The sequence below is a fragment of the Diplotaxodon limnothrissa genome, linkage group LG9 (genome assembly GCF_057381915.1).
Source record: "Diplotaxodon limnothrissa isolate DT_005_m linkage group LG9, D_limnothrissa_male_GT1.1, whole genome shotgun sequence".
NCBI lineage: Eukaryota > Metazoa > Chordata > Actinopteri > Cichliformes > Cichlidae > Diplotaxodon > Diplotaxodon limnothrissa.
Genome location: NC_140604.1, coordinates 35,784,605 through 35,799,604, shown reverse-complemented (window position 1 = coordinate 35,799,604; position 15,000 = coordinate 35,784,605). Strand labels below are relative to the sequence as shown.

Here is a 15,000-nt window from a genome sequence, read left to right as displayed (position 1 = left end):
ACACTTTACAGGTGACACATTGTACAGGTGACACACTTTACAGGTGAGGCACTTTACAGGTGACACCCTATACAGGTGACACACTATACAGGTGACACACTTTACAGGTGACACATTATACAGGTGACACATTGTACAGGTGACACACTTTACAGGTGACACACTATACAGGTGACACATCATACAGGTGACACACTTTACAGGTGACATGTTATACAGGTGACACACTTTACAGGTGACACACTATACCGGTGACACACTTTACAGGTGAGGCCCTTTACAGGTGACACACTATACCGGTGAGACATTGTACAGGTGACACACTATACAGGTGACACACTATACCGGTGACACACTATACAGGTGAGACATTATACAGGTGACAAACTATACAGGTGACACACTTTACAGGTGAGGCACTTTACAGGTGACACCCTATACAGGTGACACACTATACAGGTGACACACTTTACAGGTGAGGCACTTTACAGGTGACACACTATACCGATGAGACATTGTACAGGTGACACACTATACAGGTGACACACTATACAGGTGACACATTATATACAGGTGACAAACTATATAGGTGACACACTTTACAGGTGACACATTATATACCGGTGACACACTATACAGGTGACACACTTTACAGGTGACACACTATACCGGTGACACACTATACAGGTGAGACATTATACAGGTGACACATTGTACAGGTGACACACTTTACAGGTGACACACTTTACAGGTGACACATTATATACCGGTGACACACTATACAGGTGACACACTTTACAGGTGACACACTATACCGGTGACACACTATACAGGTGAGACATTATACAGGTGACACATTGTACAGGTGACACACTTTACAGGTGACACATCATACAGGTGACACACTTTACAGGTGACACACTTTACAGGTGACACACTTTACAGGTGACATGTTATACAGGTGACACACTATACCGGTGACACACTATACAGGTGAGACATTATACAGGTGACAAACTATACAGGTGACACACTTTACAGGTGAGGCACTTTACAGGTGACACACTATACCGGTGAGACATTGTACAGGTGACACACTATACCGGTGACACACTATACAGGTGACACACTTTACAGGTGACACACTATACTGGTGACACACTATACAGGTGAGACATTATACAGGTGACAAACTATACAGGTGACACACTTTACAGGTGACATGTTATACAGGTGACACACTTTACAGGTGACACACTATACAGGTGAGACATTGTACAGGTGACACACTATACAGGTGAGACATTATACAGGTGACAAACTATACAGGTGACACACTAGACAGGTGAGACATTGTACAGGTGACACACTAGACAGGTGAGACATTGTACAGGTGACACACTATACAGGTGAGACATTATACAGGTGACAAACTATACAGGTGACACACTATACAGGTGACATGTTATACAGGTGACACACTTTACAGGTGACACACTATACAGGTGACACACTATACAGGTGACACATTGTACAGGTGACACACTTTACAGGTGAGGCACTTTACAGGTGCCACCTTATACAGGTGACACACTATACAGGTGACACACTATACAGGTGACACATTGTACAGGTGACACACTTTACAGGTGACACATTATACAGGTGACAAACTATACAGGTGACACACTATACAGGTGACACATCATACAGGTGACACACTTTACAGGTGACACATTGTACAGGTGACACACTTTACAGGTGACATGTTATACAGGTGACACACTTTACAGGTGACACATTGTACAGGTGACACATCATACAGGTGACACACTTTACAGGTGACATGTTATACAGGTGACACACTTTACAGGTGACACACTATACAGGTGACATGTTATACAGGTGACACACTTTACAGGTGACACACTATACAGGTGACACATCATACAGGTGACACACTTTACAGGTGACACATTGTACAGGTGACACACTTTACAGGTGACATATTATACAGGTGACACACTTTACAGGTGACACACTATACAGGTGACACATCATACAGGTGACACACTTTACAGGTGACACTTTGCAGCTCACAGTTTTCAGATCTGATGGGTTTGTATTTGCTGTCTGATGCTTCAGCTTCACTCCTGCTGCTGAGTTTCTTCCTTCCTCTGATCATGACATTGAATCTGCTTCCTCGCTCTGTGTCTGTCAGGCTCATCTGCTCAGTCTGTTCGATAACGTTAACAGAGTTGTTTTCAATGAGAAAATCTACGACCAGATGATCAGTTTCCAGTCCCAAGAAGGAGAAACTGTGGAGCTGAGGCAGCCAGTCCTGGCACAGGTAATCTCACCTCCACATGGAGACCTCCCAGTAAGTTCCCCGTTACTTTTCCCTTAAACTGAATCCTTTTATCAATCAGCATCTCACCTCCACTTGCAGGGGAATGTGGAGGTGTGGTTAGGAGAGCTGCTAGCTGGGGTGAGGGGAACCCTCCATGCTATCATCCGTCAGGCTTACCTGGCCATCAGTGACTCCGCCTTTAAGCTTCTGGAGTTCCAGTCGGCGTTCCCGGCTCAGATTGGCCTGCTAGGAATCCAGATGATCTGGACTAGAGACGCAGAAGAAGCACTCGTCCTCAGCAAGTCTGACAAGAAGGTGCTTTTATGCCTCAATTTGAGCCAAACGTGACCATATTTATGTAAGAGGGTGGAGATCTAAAGTTATCCAGTAATGCTGCATCACTTTGACTGTGTCTGCTACGTCGTAATCTACGGTAATGTCCAACACAAACCACAGAATCACCCTCACTGAAACTATTGTTGGACAGTCAATTAACATCACAGCAGCCACATTATTGGTCAGATAATTGCTCTGAATATGCTTCCTACAGACTCTCAGTTAAAACTCAACTCTACAGCAGAAAGAAACAGTCAGTAATTACGGCTTGAATTTATGCAGAATTAAGAGATTGGCTCTTTTAGTAACAAGTCGATGCCGTTTCTTTGTGTTCATCGTGTTCTCTCTTCCACTTTTCAGGTAAGTGCGTTTTGTTTTAATTGTGTTTCAGTCAGAATCCAGTTAACACAACCAAACCCCGTAGCTGGGTAACCAAACCAACCCTCCAAGTTGGTTGGTACAAAAAGAAAAGGAAAACTGTGGTTTGGGTCAAAAGGCTACACTCAAGCCCGTGTGGGACAGAAGAGTCTTGAGGCAACTTCTGTTGTGATTTGGAGCTCTCTAAATAAAATAAGATAGAATATAATTAAGGCTATGGTGATTATTTACAGGGTGTTATCGTGTTATTCTTCTCTCCTGACTGCCCCCATCTTATTGGTTGTCAGATCATGCAAACGACCAATCAGAAGTTCCTGAACCTCCTCAATGAGCTCATCGACATGACGACTCGAGAGCTGAGCAGGAACGAGAGGACCAAATATGAGACGCTGATCACCATCCACGTCCACCAGAGAGACATTTTCGATGATCTGGTGAACAAAAGAGCAAACATATAAACAAACATCTAAATACTTTTGATAGTGTCTGTCAGAGTGGGTCATATGACTTTGTGTTTGTCAGGTGAGGATGAACGTGCGGTCGGCTTCAGACTTTGAATGGCAGAAACAGTCGAGGTTTTACTTCCTGGAGGAGACGGACAGATGTGTCATCCAGATCACAGATGTGGAGTTCAGTTACTGTAATGAATACCTGGGCTGCACAGACAGGCTGGTCATCACCCCGCTGACAGACAGGTACACACACTCCAGCCTCACTGACTGACGCCTGTGGACTGACTGATTCACAAACACTGAACATCTGTGCAGGTGTTACATCACTCTGTCCCAGGCTCTGGGGATGAGTATGGGCGGAGCTCCGGCCGGACCAGCAGGAACAGGTAATGTGTGTGTGTGTGTGTGCGTGTGTGTGTGTGCGTGTGCGTGTGTGTGTGTGTGTAAAATGAAGCTGAACTCTTGCATGCTGCTGTGGTTGTGTGTGTGTGTGTGTTTGTTTGCAGGTAAAACGGAGACCACTAAAGACATGGGTCGCTGTCTGGGGAAGTATGTGGTGGTCTTTAACTGTTCGGACCAGATGGACTACAGAGGACTGGGACGCATCTACAAAGGTGTGTGAGTGTGTGGATGGTGGACACTGGAAATATTGTCCTGCTGTTGTCACCATCTTATCAACCCACTGAGTAGAAGAGAGGTTAGTCAACCACGAGGCCCGGCCCGCTCTGACAGGACAGGGCTCTGCAGAGGTTCACTACCTAACATGGACCCACAGCCGTTGTCTGTGGTATCTGGGAACCTGGAACAAATGTTCATTAGCTGTTCTTAAATACAGAGCCATGCCAGAGCTGCAGATCCTCATGAAGACATGTTTCTCCTGAGTCAGAGACAAAAGTGTGGAAGTCAGTGGAGGCCAGTCGCCCACTCTTCTATGATACATAACTCTGTATGATACATAAGTCACAGCATCTTCTTAACATGTAATAAACATGTGATCGTTCCATCAAAATGCTGATCTGAAAGTGCAGTGCTGTGTCTGCAGGTCTGGCTCAGTCCGGAGCCTGGGGCTGCTTCGATGAGTTTAACCGCATCGAGCTGCCGGTGCTTTCTGTCGCCGCCCAGCAGATCTACATCGTGCTGCAGTGTAAGAAGAACAAGAAGAAGCAGTTCGTCTTCACCGACGGAGATGTGGTCGACATGGATCCCGAGTTCGGCATCTTCCTCACCATGGTACCTCTGATCTAATGAACACTCTGGTGTTAGTATAAGTCAACGATAAATCATCAGAGTCACTCTGCATATGAAACAATGCACTGTTCAGTATTCAGTGTTCTTTAGGTGAGCAGTTGTGGATACATGAAGGCAGCTCAGTAACTACAGTGAGCCACAGGTCCAGCACTGAGCGTGCTGATGTTCCTCCGCTCAGAAAGTTCTAGTAACTTCTCGGTTTTCCAGAATCCCGGTTACGCCGGCCGTCAGGAGCTGCCTGAAAACCTGAAGATTCAGTTCCGCACGGTAGCCATGATGGTCCCGGACCGAGCCATCATCATGAGGGTTAAATTGGCCAGTGCTGGTTTCCGTGACAACCAGGTCCTAAGCAGGAAGTTCTACACCCTCTACAAACTGTGTGAGGAGCAGCTGTCCAAACAGGTGGGTGATCCTGCAGCTGTAACCACCACACATCCTGTCCTTCTTGGTGTTAGATGATGGATTTTCTCATTTCTCCGTTGCCCTTCTTTGTAAACTGTTACTCATGCATTTAGTTATATTATTATTTATACTTCTCTGGTCTTTCTTACCAGGTCCATTATGATTTCGGTCTGAGGAACATTTTGTCGGTTTTGAGGACGTTGGGAGCTGTGAAGCGATCTAACCCGTCAGAACCAGAGAAGACCGTGGTGATGAGGGTCCTGAGGGACATGAACCTCTCCAAACTGGTGTGTGTGTTAGTAATCAATGCAGAAATTAGACTTTATGTTTAAAGTTGTCATTTCATTATTATCAGACTGTTAGAGTTGCCCACTAGGAGGAGCCCTTGTCCTTGCCACAGTCAGCCATCCTGATTGCTTGTGTGACTTTCTGCAGGTGGACGAGGACGAGCCTCTGTTTATGAGTCTGATCAATGACCTGTTTCCTGGCATTGGTACGTTTCTTTCACATAACACTGAAACACACTAGCAGAGGCTCCATGAGTACACGACGGCTCTCATACTGTGTGCTTTTCCTTCATCCCCCTCTGCAGTTCTGGATAAAGCCGGTTATCCAGACTTGGAGTTGGCCATCTTTAATCAGGCTCAGCAGGCCGGTCTGATCCCTCACCAGCCCTGGATCCTCAAACTGGTCCAGCTCTATGAGACGCAGAGAGTCCGACATGGTGAAGATCACAATTATCTGGACGCAGTGACACATTAATTAGTCTTTCTCGTCTCGCCACTCAGCTTCATTTACAGTTCCAGTGTAAATTAGTGGAAAGCAGGCTCAACATGAGTTTCTATGGTCATTAAACACATAAACTGCACGTTTAGACTCATCAGTCTAATGTGATTACAAAGTGCTGCAAAGGTTTGCTAACTTTCTCCTCAACATGAGGTTTAAACAGTTTTGAGTGCAGGTTATTATTCTACATGTACACAGAGTTTCACAACATTATAGCTCCATTAATGCTGTTAAACACAACACTAACACAATCTGTCTTTGGCTGCTGTCACAACAACATAACCCACACTTACTGTGGATATAGTAACAGGATATTACACAGTTAGAAACCAACAGCTTATTAAAAACGTAAATGTTATATAATATAATTTGGTATATAAAAGTTTAAAAAGCTTCTGGTGCACAAATCTTTATTTTATATACAACCAGTGTTCAGTAATGCTGAGGTCACAGACACACTGATGGCAATGCTAAAGAGTCTTCAGCACACATGGGAGTCGAGCTGTCCTGTGCTCGTGCAGGTATGATGACGCTGGGTCCGAGCGGTGCTGGGAAGACGGCGTGCGTCCACACGCTGATGAAGGCCATGTCTGAGTGCGGCTCGCCCCACCGAGAGATGAGGATGAACCCGAAAGCCATCACAGCCTCGCAGATGTTCGGCATGCTGGACGTGACCACCAACGACTGGACGGACGGCATTTTCTCCACACTGTGGAGGAAAACTCTGAAAGGCAAAAAGGTTGATGGAAGCTCAACATGTTCCCTACATTCATGATGCTCCAGTGCAGATGTATATGTACGTGTGTGTGTGTGTGTGTGTGTCAGGGGGAATACATCTGGATTGTGCTGGATGGTCCGGTTGATGCCATCTGGATCGAGAATCTGAACTCTGTTTTAGACGACAACAAAACTCTGACGCTGGCGAATGGCGATCGAATCCCCATGGCTCCCTGCTGCAAGGTCAAAGCAAAACAAACAAAGCTCACCTCACTTCAGCCAGACAGTCACTGTGGTGCAGTTTGACATAATCCACAAACATCATGATCAGAAACCGGAGATGCATCGAGGTCAAGTCAGCCCATATATTTTATATTCTTCCCTCAGATTGTCTTTGAGCCCCACAACATCGACAACGCCTCCCCAGCCACCGTGTCCAGGAACGGGATGGTGTTCATGAGCTCGTCAGTGCTCAGCTGGAGGCCCGTCCTGCAGGCCTGGTTACAGAAACTAGCAGAGCAGCAGGCCAGCGCTCTGAAACACTGCTTCGACTGCTGCTACCAGGTGAGAGCCGCCGGGACACAATTAGACTTATTTATCACTTTAATATTGATAAGATGTTACCACCTGGTCAAACATACACAACAAAGGAGCGGCAAAGCAGTGAACCATAAAATAACCTCATCTGAACTCAGCAAACAAGGATCAAAGCTTCTTAATTCAATTCTCTTCAGTTTTATTTATGTAGCACCAATTCACAACAACTATCACCTCCAAGCACTTTGTGTTGTCGGCCACAGACTCTCCAATATTACACAAAAGAAGGAGAAACGAGGAGAAGCAAGTGCACTGTGACTCAAACTGGTCCCAGCACAGCACCCTGATGAGCTCCATAATTAATCATAGTGAACTTGACATGAACACTGCCATAGACAACAAACAGGTTTTCTTACCCGCTGTAAACACGTTTATTTCTGCTGTAACGTTGGACATGTTACCCTGTTACCCCATCCACCTCTGGTGGCTGTTAGAGGAACTGCAGTTTTTAGCACTTGACCATTAAAGTCTGTTCAGTTTGGTGTTTATCGCTTGTTTCCAGCACCCATGTAGCCAAACATCAGTTACTGATGACGTTGTAAGCAGAGATTAGAAATGCATCAACCTTGAAGGTAAAGAAATCATCAGACAGCAGGAAAGCTAAAGGTTAGTTTTGTATTCTTCTGTTTCAGGACTTGTTGGACTTTGTCTTCACTGCTGTGTCCGCTAAGATGCAGGTGCTGGAGTGTATGTACATCAAACAGACTATTGACCTGCTGCAGGTAGGACACAGCAGTAAAACACCAGAAAAACTAGAATCTGAGTCTTCCAAGTTCTTGTTGCCCTTTTGTTTGGTTATTTTTCATATTTGTGCTTTCAGGGTTTGCTCCCCGCAGCGCAGGACAAACAGGGTGGCCATGATCATGTGGGACGCATGTTTGTCTTTGCGGTCATGTGGTCTCTGGGTGCACTGCTGGAGCTGGATGACAGAGCCAAGATGGAGGCCTTCCTGAAGGTGTGTGAAAGTTTTCTTTGACTCCATAACAAACCTCGTTTTCAAATCAAATGAACCCGTAGTGTGAATATTTACCGTCTACAGAGGCGGGATTACTCACCTTTACCCGCCCCCACCCTTAAGTAGAGGGCTAGGATTAAGGCTATGACCTACCCACGGTCCTGGTCAGGTTCTCGTACCACTTTTCCAACACACTGACGTCTGCTCCTAATCTAGAACAGTTTCACCATTTTATGCTAAAAGAAAAAAAGTTTGCAGTACAACCTTGGACCCAGTGACACCAGTGCCATTTGAAGAGCCTGTCACATTAGAAAGAAAATGATCCCCAGTTCACAGACTGATGATCAGCACCCACTTTATTAAGTTTAGATACCAAACCAATCAAACTTTGACTGGTTCCAAGCAAAACGGGAAAAGACGTCTAACAAAGGGTCACTCATCTGGAAATGAGTCAGTCCAGCTCTGTTATCACAATCCTGAACACCACGGCCTCCACGGCTGGAGCAAACGAGTCACATGGGACTTTAAAAAAAGGTTTTTAAAGGATATATCTGGTTGGAAATGGATATAAATATTCCATTTGAGTTGAAAGGTGTTTTTGTTTTTGTCTCAAAGGCCCACAGCTCATCTCTGGACCTGCCACCCACTCAGGACAACCAGACCATCTTTGAGTTCACCGTCAGTGAGCAGGGAGACTGGGAGCACTGGTCCAACAAGGTGAGAGGACTCTATGTTTCTCCTGAGTGTTAATCGCAGAGAATGAAGTCAGCATGCTGCATGCATGTTCTGTGTTTATGGTTCTGATCAGGTCCCAGAGTATGTCTACCCCAAAGACCACGTCCCTGACTACTGGTCCATCCTGGTTCCCAACGTAGACAACGTGAGGACGGACTTCCTGATGCAGACCATCATGAAGCAGAGGAAGGCCGTGCTGCTGATCGGAGAGCAAGGAACAGCCAAGACCGTCATGATTAAAGTAAGAGTGCGCTCAACCGTTCACCAGCACAGGCTAGCACAGGCTACAGCATGCAGCTTGCTCTCTGGCTCCCCCTGTAGGGCTACACTGGAAAGCTCGACCCAGAGCTCCACCTCAGTAAGACGGTGAACTTCTCTTCGGCCACGCTGCCCGGCATGTTCCAGAGGACGCTCGAGAGCTACATCGACAAACGCATGGGCACCACCTACGGGCCGCCGGCCGGACGCAGGATGACCGTCTTCATAGACGACATCAACATGCCCGTAATCAACGAATGGGGCGACCAGGTGGGCTTCAGGCTCTCTGTGATTGGTCAAACCTTTGCTAGCTTACCTCTTTGTTTCTCACAGAATAACCTCCACCTCACATCACAAATAACCAATCAGCTCAGTTTTTCCCCCACCCTGTTCTCTTTAATATGCATGTAACCAATCAGATTATTGTATCTCTGACACGCCCCCACATCTCACTCAGATAACCAATGAGATCGTGCGTCAGCTGATGGAGCAGGGAGGTTTCTACAGCCTGGATCGTCCAGGAGAGTTCATCACTGTGGTGGATGTTCAGGTGAAGTTTGGCTGTGGTTGGAGCGCTGTGGCACATTCTGGATGTTTCCATGATGACAGACTGATGAAGGTTGCTGTGAGCAAAGGCAGGAGGACGCTACAGATATACTGGAGTATTACAGCTGTACCTAATGAAGTGGAGGGAAATATAGGAAGTGAACACAAACCTGTTGGTTTGAGGGATTCCTTCAAAAGTTTTAAATCATAAACAGAGAGATGATGATGATGATGATGTTAGATCATCTGCTCTGTGACTGACTGATGTGTGTAATGATGTTTACCAGCTGGTGGCAGCCATGATTCACCCCGGCGGCGGTCGGAACGACATCCCTCAGCGTCTGAAGCGCCAGTTCTCCATCTTTAACTGCACGCTGCCCTCCAACTCCTCCATCGATAAGATCTTTGGCACTGTGGCTCAGGGCTACTTCTGCCCAGAGAGAGGCTTCCCCGGCCCGGTGTGCCAGCTCGCCGCCGCCCTCGTCCCCACCACCAGGCGGGTGTGGCAGGCCGTGAAGGCGAAGGTTTGTTTTTTAAATAAGATCAAATCGGACCTTCAGAATAAAAGAAGGCTAAAATGTATTTAATTCTTTATAAACAGTCATTAAAAAATTATATTTAAAGCAGCTGATGATCACTGAAAGATCCCCTCTGAGCTTTTCTCAGGTTAATTCTCATATATTAGGAGGACATGAGGAGGGACTTTGTTCTAATCAGGATAATCAATACTTGATAATCAAAGTCATCATCAAACTTCATCCAGGATGTATCAGATCTCTGCTCGTGATTAGTTCACCGCTTCATTTAATGATGATGGAGATTAAATGTCTCTGCTTTTCATTTGAAGGTCACATTTACTGCACAGATTCAGATTTTCAAACACCTGATGCCAATTTTGTCACGTGAAGGCAAGATAGGAGACATAACACAGTGTGAGATGAGGGAGGAAACACAGGGCTTAAATCCACATAGGGAGCAATCAGGGAGACAGGAGGGAAACACAGCTGGACAAATCAGGGCTGACGACACGAGGAGGCAGAAGCAGACACGTTGAAAGAGTCTCGTGTTAAAGTAAAAGAGGAAATGTTCCGGTCACTGGGGGACTCAAATGCAGGACTCCTTGCTCAGAGGAAGAACAGAAGGCTTTTCCTCACAAACACCAGGTGAAATGTGTGACAGGGACTCAGTGCTATATACAAGCGTGCAGGGATCAGGGCTCCAGGGAATCCACGGGGAAAAGCAGGGCAACACTCTCACTCCTCTTCACCAGTCATTCACTCCTCTCTCGCAGCAGAAACTCCGTAGGGAACGAGAGCAGGTCCAGGGCGTCTGTACACAGGAAACAAAAGCGTTAACACAAGAAGCTGAGACGCGGGAACTAGACTGTAGTGTCCAAGCCGGGATTTCACCGACACAGGTCAAGCAACGATCCAGCGAAGAGCAGCCTGGCTTCTTCCCTTTAGTAGAGGCCAGTTAATGAGACGCGGGTGTTGATCATCTTCCAGGTATGTAGGCCAAAGGCGGAGCCCACAATGAGCTCCGCCCAGGCGACAGAGGGAGAGAAAAAGAACACAAAGCAGAACTTCTCAGGAAACAACACAGACGCAGCCTCGACGAGGGGAGACAGAGCAGCTATGGACACAGAAACCATAGACAGAGAACTCTAACAAAGAAAGCAAAAGACCAGAAATGATCAATAATAATGTCACACTGCAAACTCTGGCTCGACGACCCAGGCACCCGAACAAATTTCACATGTTGATGAGTTTTGAGAATTGTAACTTTGCTTGACTTGATTTTGTTTGCATTCAGTCTGTGGATGTTTCTCACATGTGATCGTCTCTCTCCTCAGATGTTACCGTCTCCTGCAAAGTTTCACTACATCTTCAACCTGCGTGACCTCAGCAGAATCTGGCAGGTAGGAAAAATCACACATGGTTTTATTTCTTCTTCTTTTAATCCTGAATAAACGTTTCGTCCTTTTTCCTGAGACTTTCTCACTCGTACATTTATCCTGAAGCAACTCTCTGACCCGGCGATGTGAACGAGTCCCTGTGTGTTTCAGGGGATCCTCACGGTGAAGTCAGAGGTGTGTCAGAGCTCTGAGCTCCTCTCCGCTCTCTTCCATCACGAGTGCTGCAGAGCGATCGCCGATCGATTCGTCGACAGCGGCGACAGACGAGCGTTCGGCAGCATCGTGGAGGCGGTGTGTGCGCTCTGACATCAGCACTGTGGCCCTCAGTCACAGCTTACAGAACAGAAAGAACATGACCTGCTGCTTGTTTTGGCAAAGACTGAGTTTCCTTTTTACACTAAATAACTCAATAAATGTTAATAATACTGAAAACTAAGAGAAGGGGATTTCTGGGAGATATAGTTGATCCATTTTTAGGAAATTTGCTCGTCAAATAAAAGATTCCAAACTGGCAGCTTCATTAACCCTGGACGTGACAATAAATGATCCCAATCTCAAATATTTTGTTCTTTTACAGATGATTTGCTACCAGAGGAGCTTTGCATGAGTCACAGTTCAGAATAATCTTTATTTCTCTGATATCAGGCTTTTGTTCAGGAATGAAATCAGCAGCTATATGAACGTCATCGTTACATCTTTGGTCGGCTTCTGCCGGCTCTCGTGTTGCGTCTTTGTCACCCTTTGTGTTCTGTGTTTGTCTCTTTTTGTGTGTCTGCTTTTACTTCCTGTCGTTGTGTTTTTCCCGCCCTGATTGTTTCCACCTGACTCTGTGTTCAGTCATGTGTTTTACTTCCTGCTTCTGTTTTTTTGGTTTGATTCACGTTTTCTGTGTAAAACTGAATTTTCAGTGCAAAATAAAAACATTGTTGTCCAATAAACGTCTCTGGAATCAGAGCCGACAGATTAAAGATGATACAGGAACTTATCTCATGAGACAACAACAACTTTTTATTTAAAGTGCGGCACAAACAGCAGTGAGTAAATCTTCTGTACTGTATCTAACGCTCCTCTCCCTCAGGTCACAGTGGAGGATCATGGGAGAGCTCTGACTGAGCATGCTCAGTGGAACAGCTGCTTTGTGGACTTCCTGCGTGAAGCCCCGGAGGCGACGGGAGATGAACTTGAAGACGCTGAGCTGGAGGCTCCGAAGGTCTCAGAATCTGATTTATTTTAATATTTTTATTAAAGTGAATTTTTTATTTAGTCGTAAGTTAAATAAAGTCCAGCAAAAATGAAAAGAGACTAAAGCTGTGTCCCAAAACGCCGGCTGCATCCTCCGGAGGCTGCGTTCGAAGGCCGATTACGTCACCGCCAGGCAGCGAAGGCTGTCCCAATTCGTCGACTCCTTCAAATGCGGCCTTCACTAAAGGATGGGTCGGGTGTGTCCTTCGTGGCCCACCATATCCCAGAATTCATAGCGCGGCCCAGCCAATTCCAGTTTCCAACAATGGCGGCCGCTGAGTTTTAATATTACTCTAATTAATCCACGTAGACCGCGAAGGCCGGGTCCTCCGAAGGATGGAGCCGACGTTTTGGGACACAGCTAAAGTCTTCAGGTCCCTCAGTGTTGGATAGTTTTCTGATGGTTTCTAAGTGTGGACACTGATATGATTGACAGGTGTACGAGCCAATCCCATCGCTGGACCTTCTGGCAGAGCGGCTGTCGGCTTTTCAGCAGCAGTACAACGAGGCGGTGAGAGGCGGAGCCATGGATCTGGTCTTCTTCAAGGTGATGATGACTCCTGTCACACTCTTCACCATGACCTTTGTTCATATCAGCTGATGGTGACCCTCTGTGTGTGGTCCAACGACAGGACGCGATGATCCACCTGATGAGGATCTCACGCATCCTGAGGACGCCACAAGGAAACGCCCTGCTGGTCGGGGTGGGAGGGTCGGGGAAGCAGAGCCTGACGAGGCTCGCGTCATTCATCGCAGGATACCAAACCTTCCAGATCACACTGAGCAGGTGAGTGCTTCCTGCGATTCATCGTGACCAACGGAAAATAAACACAAATAAGTCAGGTGTGAAAAACAAACTCACTGGGCAGAAGTCTAAACAGGTGGTGGGACACAGTCTCAGTGACCCACCACTCGTCCAATCAGCACTCGTCCAATCAGCACTCGTCCAATCACCGCTCGTCCAATCAGCACTCGTCCAATCACCGCTCGTCCAATCACCGCTCGTCCAATCACCACTCGTCCAATCACCACTCGTCCAATCAGCACTCGTCCAATCACCGCTCGTCCAATCACCGCTCGTCCAATCAGCACTCGTCCAATCAGCACTCGTCCAATCACCGCTCGTCCAATCAGCGCTCGTCCAATCACCGCTCGTCCAATCACCGCTCGTCCAATCAGCACTCGTCCAATCAGCCCAATCAGCGCTCGTCCAATCAGCGCTCGTCCAATCACCGCTCGTCCAATCACCACTCGTCCAATCACCGCTCGTCCAATCAGCGCTCGTCCAATCACCACTCGTCCAATCACCACTCGTCCAATCAACACTCGTCCAATCACCGCTCGTCCAATCAGCACTCGTCCAATCAGCCCAATCACCGCTCGTCCAATCAGCGCTCGTCCAATCAGCGCTCGTCCAATCACCACTCGTCCAATCAGCACTCGTCCAATCACCGCTCGTCCAATCACCGCTCGTCCAATCACCGCTCGTCCAATCACCGCTCGTCCAATCAGCACTCGTCCAATCAGCCCAATCACCGCTCGTCCAATCACCGCTCGTCCAATCAGCGCTCGTCCAATCACCACTCGTCCAATCACCGCTCGTCCAATCAGCGCTCGTCCAATCACCACTCGTCCAATCACCGCTCGTCCAATCACCGCTCGTCCAATCAGCACTCGTCCAATCAGCCCAATCACCGCTCGTCCAATCACCGCTCGTCCAATCACCGCTCGTCCAATCACCGCTCATCCAATCAGCGCTCGTCCAATCAGCGCTCGTCCAATCACCACTCGTCCAATCACCACTCGTCCAATCACCACTCGTCCAATCACCGCTCGTCCAATCACCGCTCGTCCAATCACCACTCGTCCAATCACCACTCGTCCAATCACCACTCGTCCAATCACCACTCGTCCAATCAGCACTCGTCCAATCACCGCTTGTCCAATCACCGCTCGTCCAATCACCGCTCGTCCAATCAGCACTCGTCCAATCAGCCCAATCACCGCTCGTCCAATCAGCGCTCGTCCAATCAGCGCTCGTCCAATCACCACTCGTCCAATCAGCACTCGTCCAATCAGCACT

The 15,000-nt window shown here is 47.2% G+C and overlaps 1 protein-coding gene across 1 annotated transcript in view; it reads left to right on the top strand.

The window, feature by feature from the left end:
- dnah5l (dynein, axonemal, heavy chain 5 like) overlaps positions 1-15,000 on the top strand; it is a 46,486-nt gene that overhangs the window by 17,632 nt on the left and 13,854 nt on the right. Inside the window, exons 30-55 of the mRNA XM_085363134.1 lie at positions 2,222-2,350; positions 2,450-2,665; positions 3,352-3,498; positions 3,587-3,759; positions 3,832-3,902; positions 4,023-4,130; positions 4,559-4,746; positions 4,972-5,166; positions 5,319-5,453; positions 5,602-5,659; positions 5,759-5,890; positions 6,474-6,691; positions 6,778-6,912; positions 7,057-7,233; positions 7,899-7,988; positions 8,087-8,221; positions 8,837-8,938; positions 9,030-9,197; positions 9,278-9,484; positions 9,672-9,764; positions 10,048-10,284; positions 11,613-11,678; positions 11,826-11,966; positions 12,754-12,885; positions 13,354-13,464; positions 13,550-13,704. Of these exons, the coding sequence (XP_085219260.1) occupies positions 2,222-2,350; positions 2,450-2,665; positions 3,352-3,498; positions 3,587-3,759; positions 3,832-3,902; positions 4,023-4,130; positions 4,559-4,746; positions 4,972-5,166; positions 5,319-5,453; positions 5,602-5,659; positions 5,759-5,890; positions 6,474-6,691; positions 6,778-6,912; positions 7,057-7,233; positions 7,899-7,988; positions 8,087-8,221; positions 8,837-8,938; positions 9,030-9,197; positions 9,278-9,484; positions 9,672-9,764; positions 10,048-10,284; positions 11,613-11,678; positions 11,826-11,966; positions 12,754-12,885; positions 13,354-13,464; positions 13,550-13,704 (3,719 nt within the window). The remainder of the gene's footprint in view (positions 1-2,221; positions 2,351-2,449; positions 2,666-3,351; positions 3,499-3,586; positions 3,760-3,831; positions 3,903-4,022; positions 4,131-4,558; positions 4,747-4,971; positions 5,167-5,318; positions 5,454-5,601; positions 5,660-5,758; positions 5,891-6,473; positions 6,692-6,777; positions 6,913-7,056; positions 7,234-7,898; positions 7,989-8,086; positions 8,222-8,836; positions 8,939-9,029; positions 9,198-9,277; positions 9,485-9,671; positions 9,765-10,047; positions 10,285-11,612; positions 11,679-11,825; positions 11,967-12,753; positions 12,886-13,353; positions 13,465-13,549; positions 13,705-15,000) is intronic.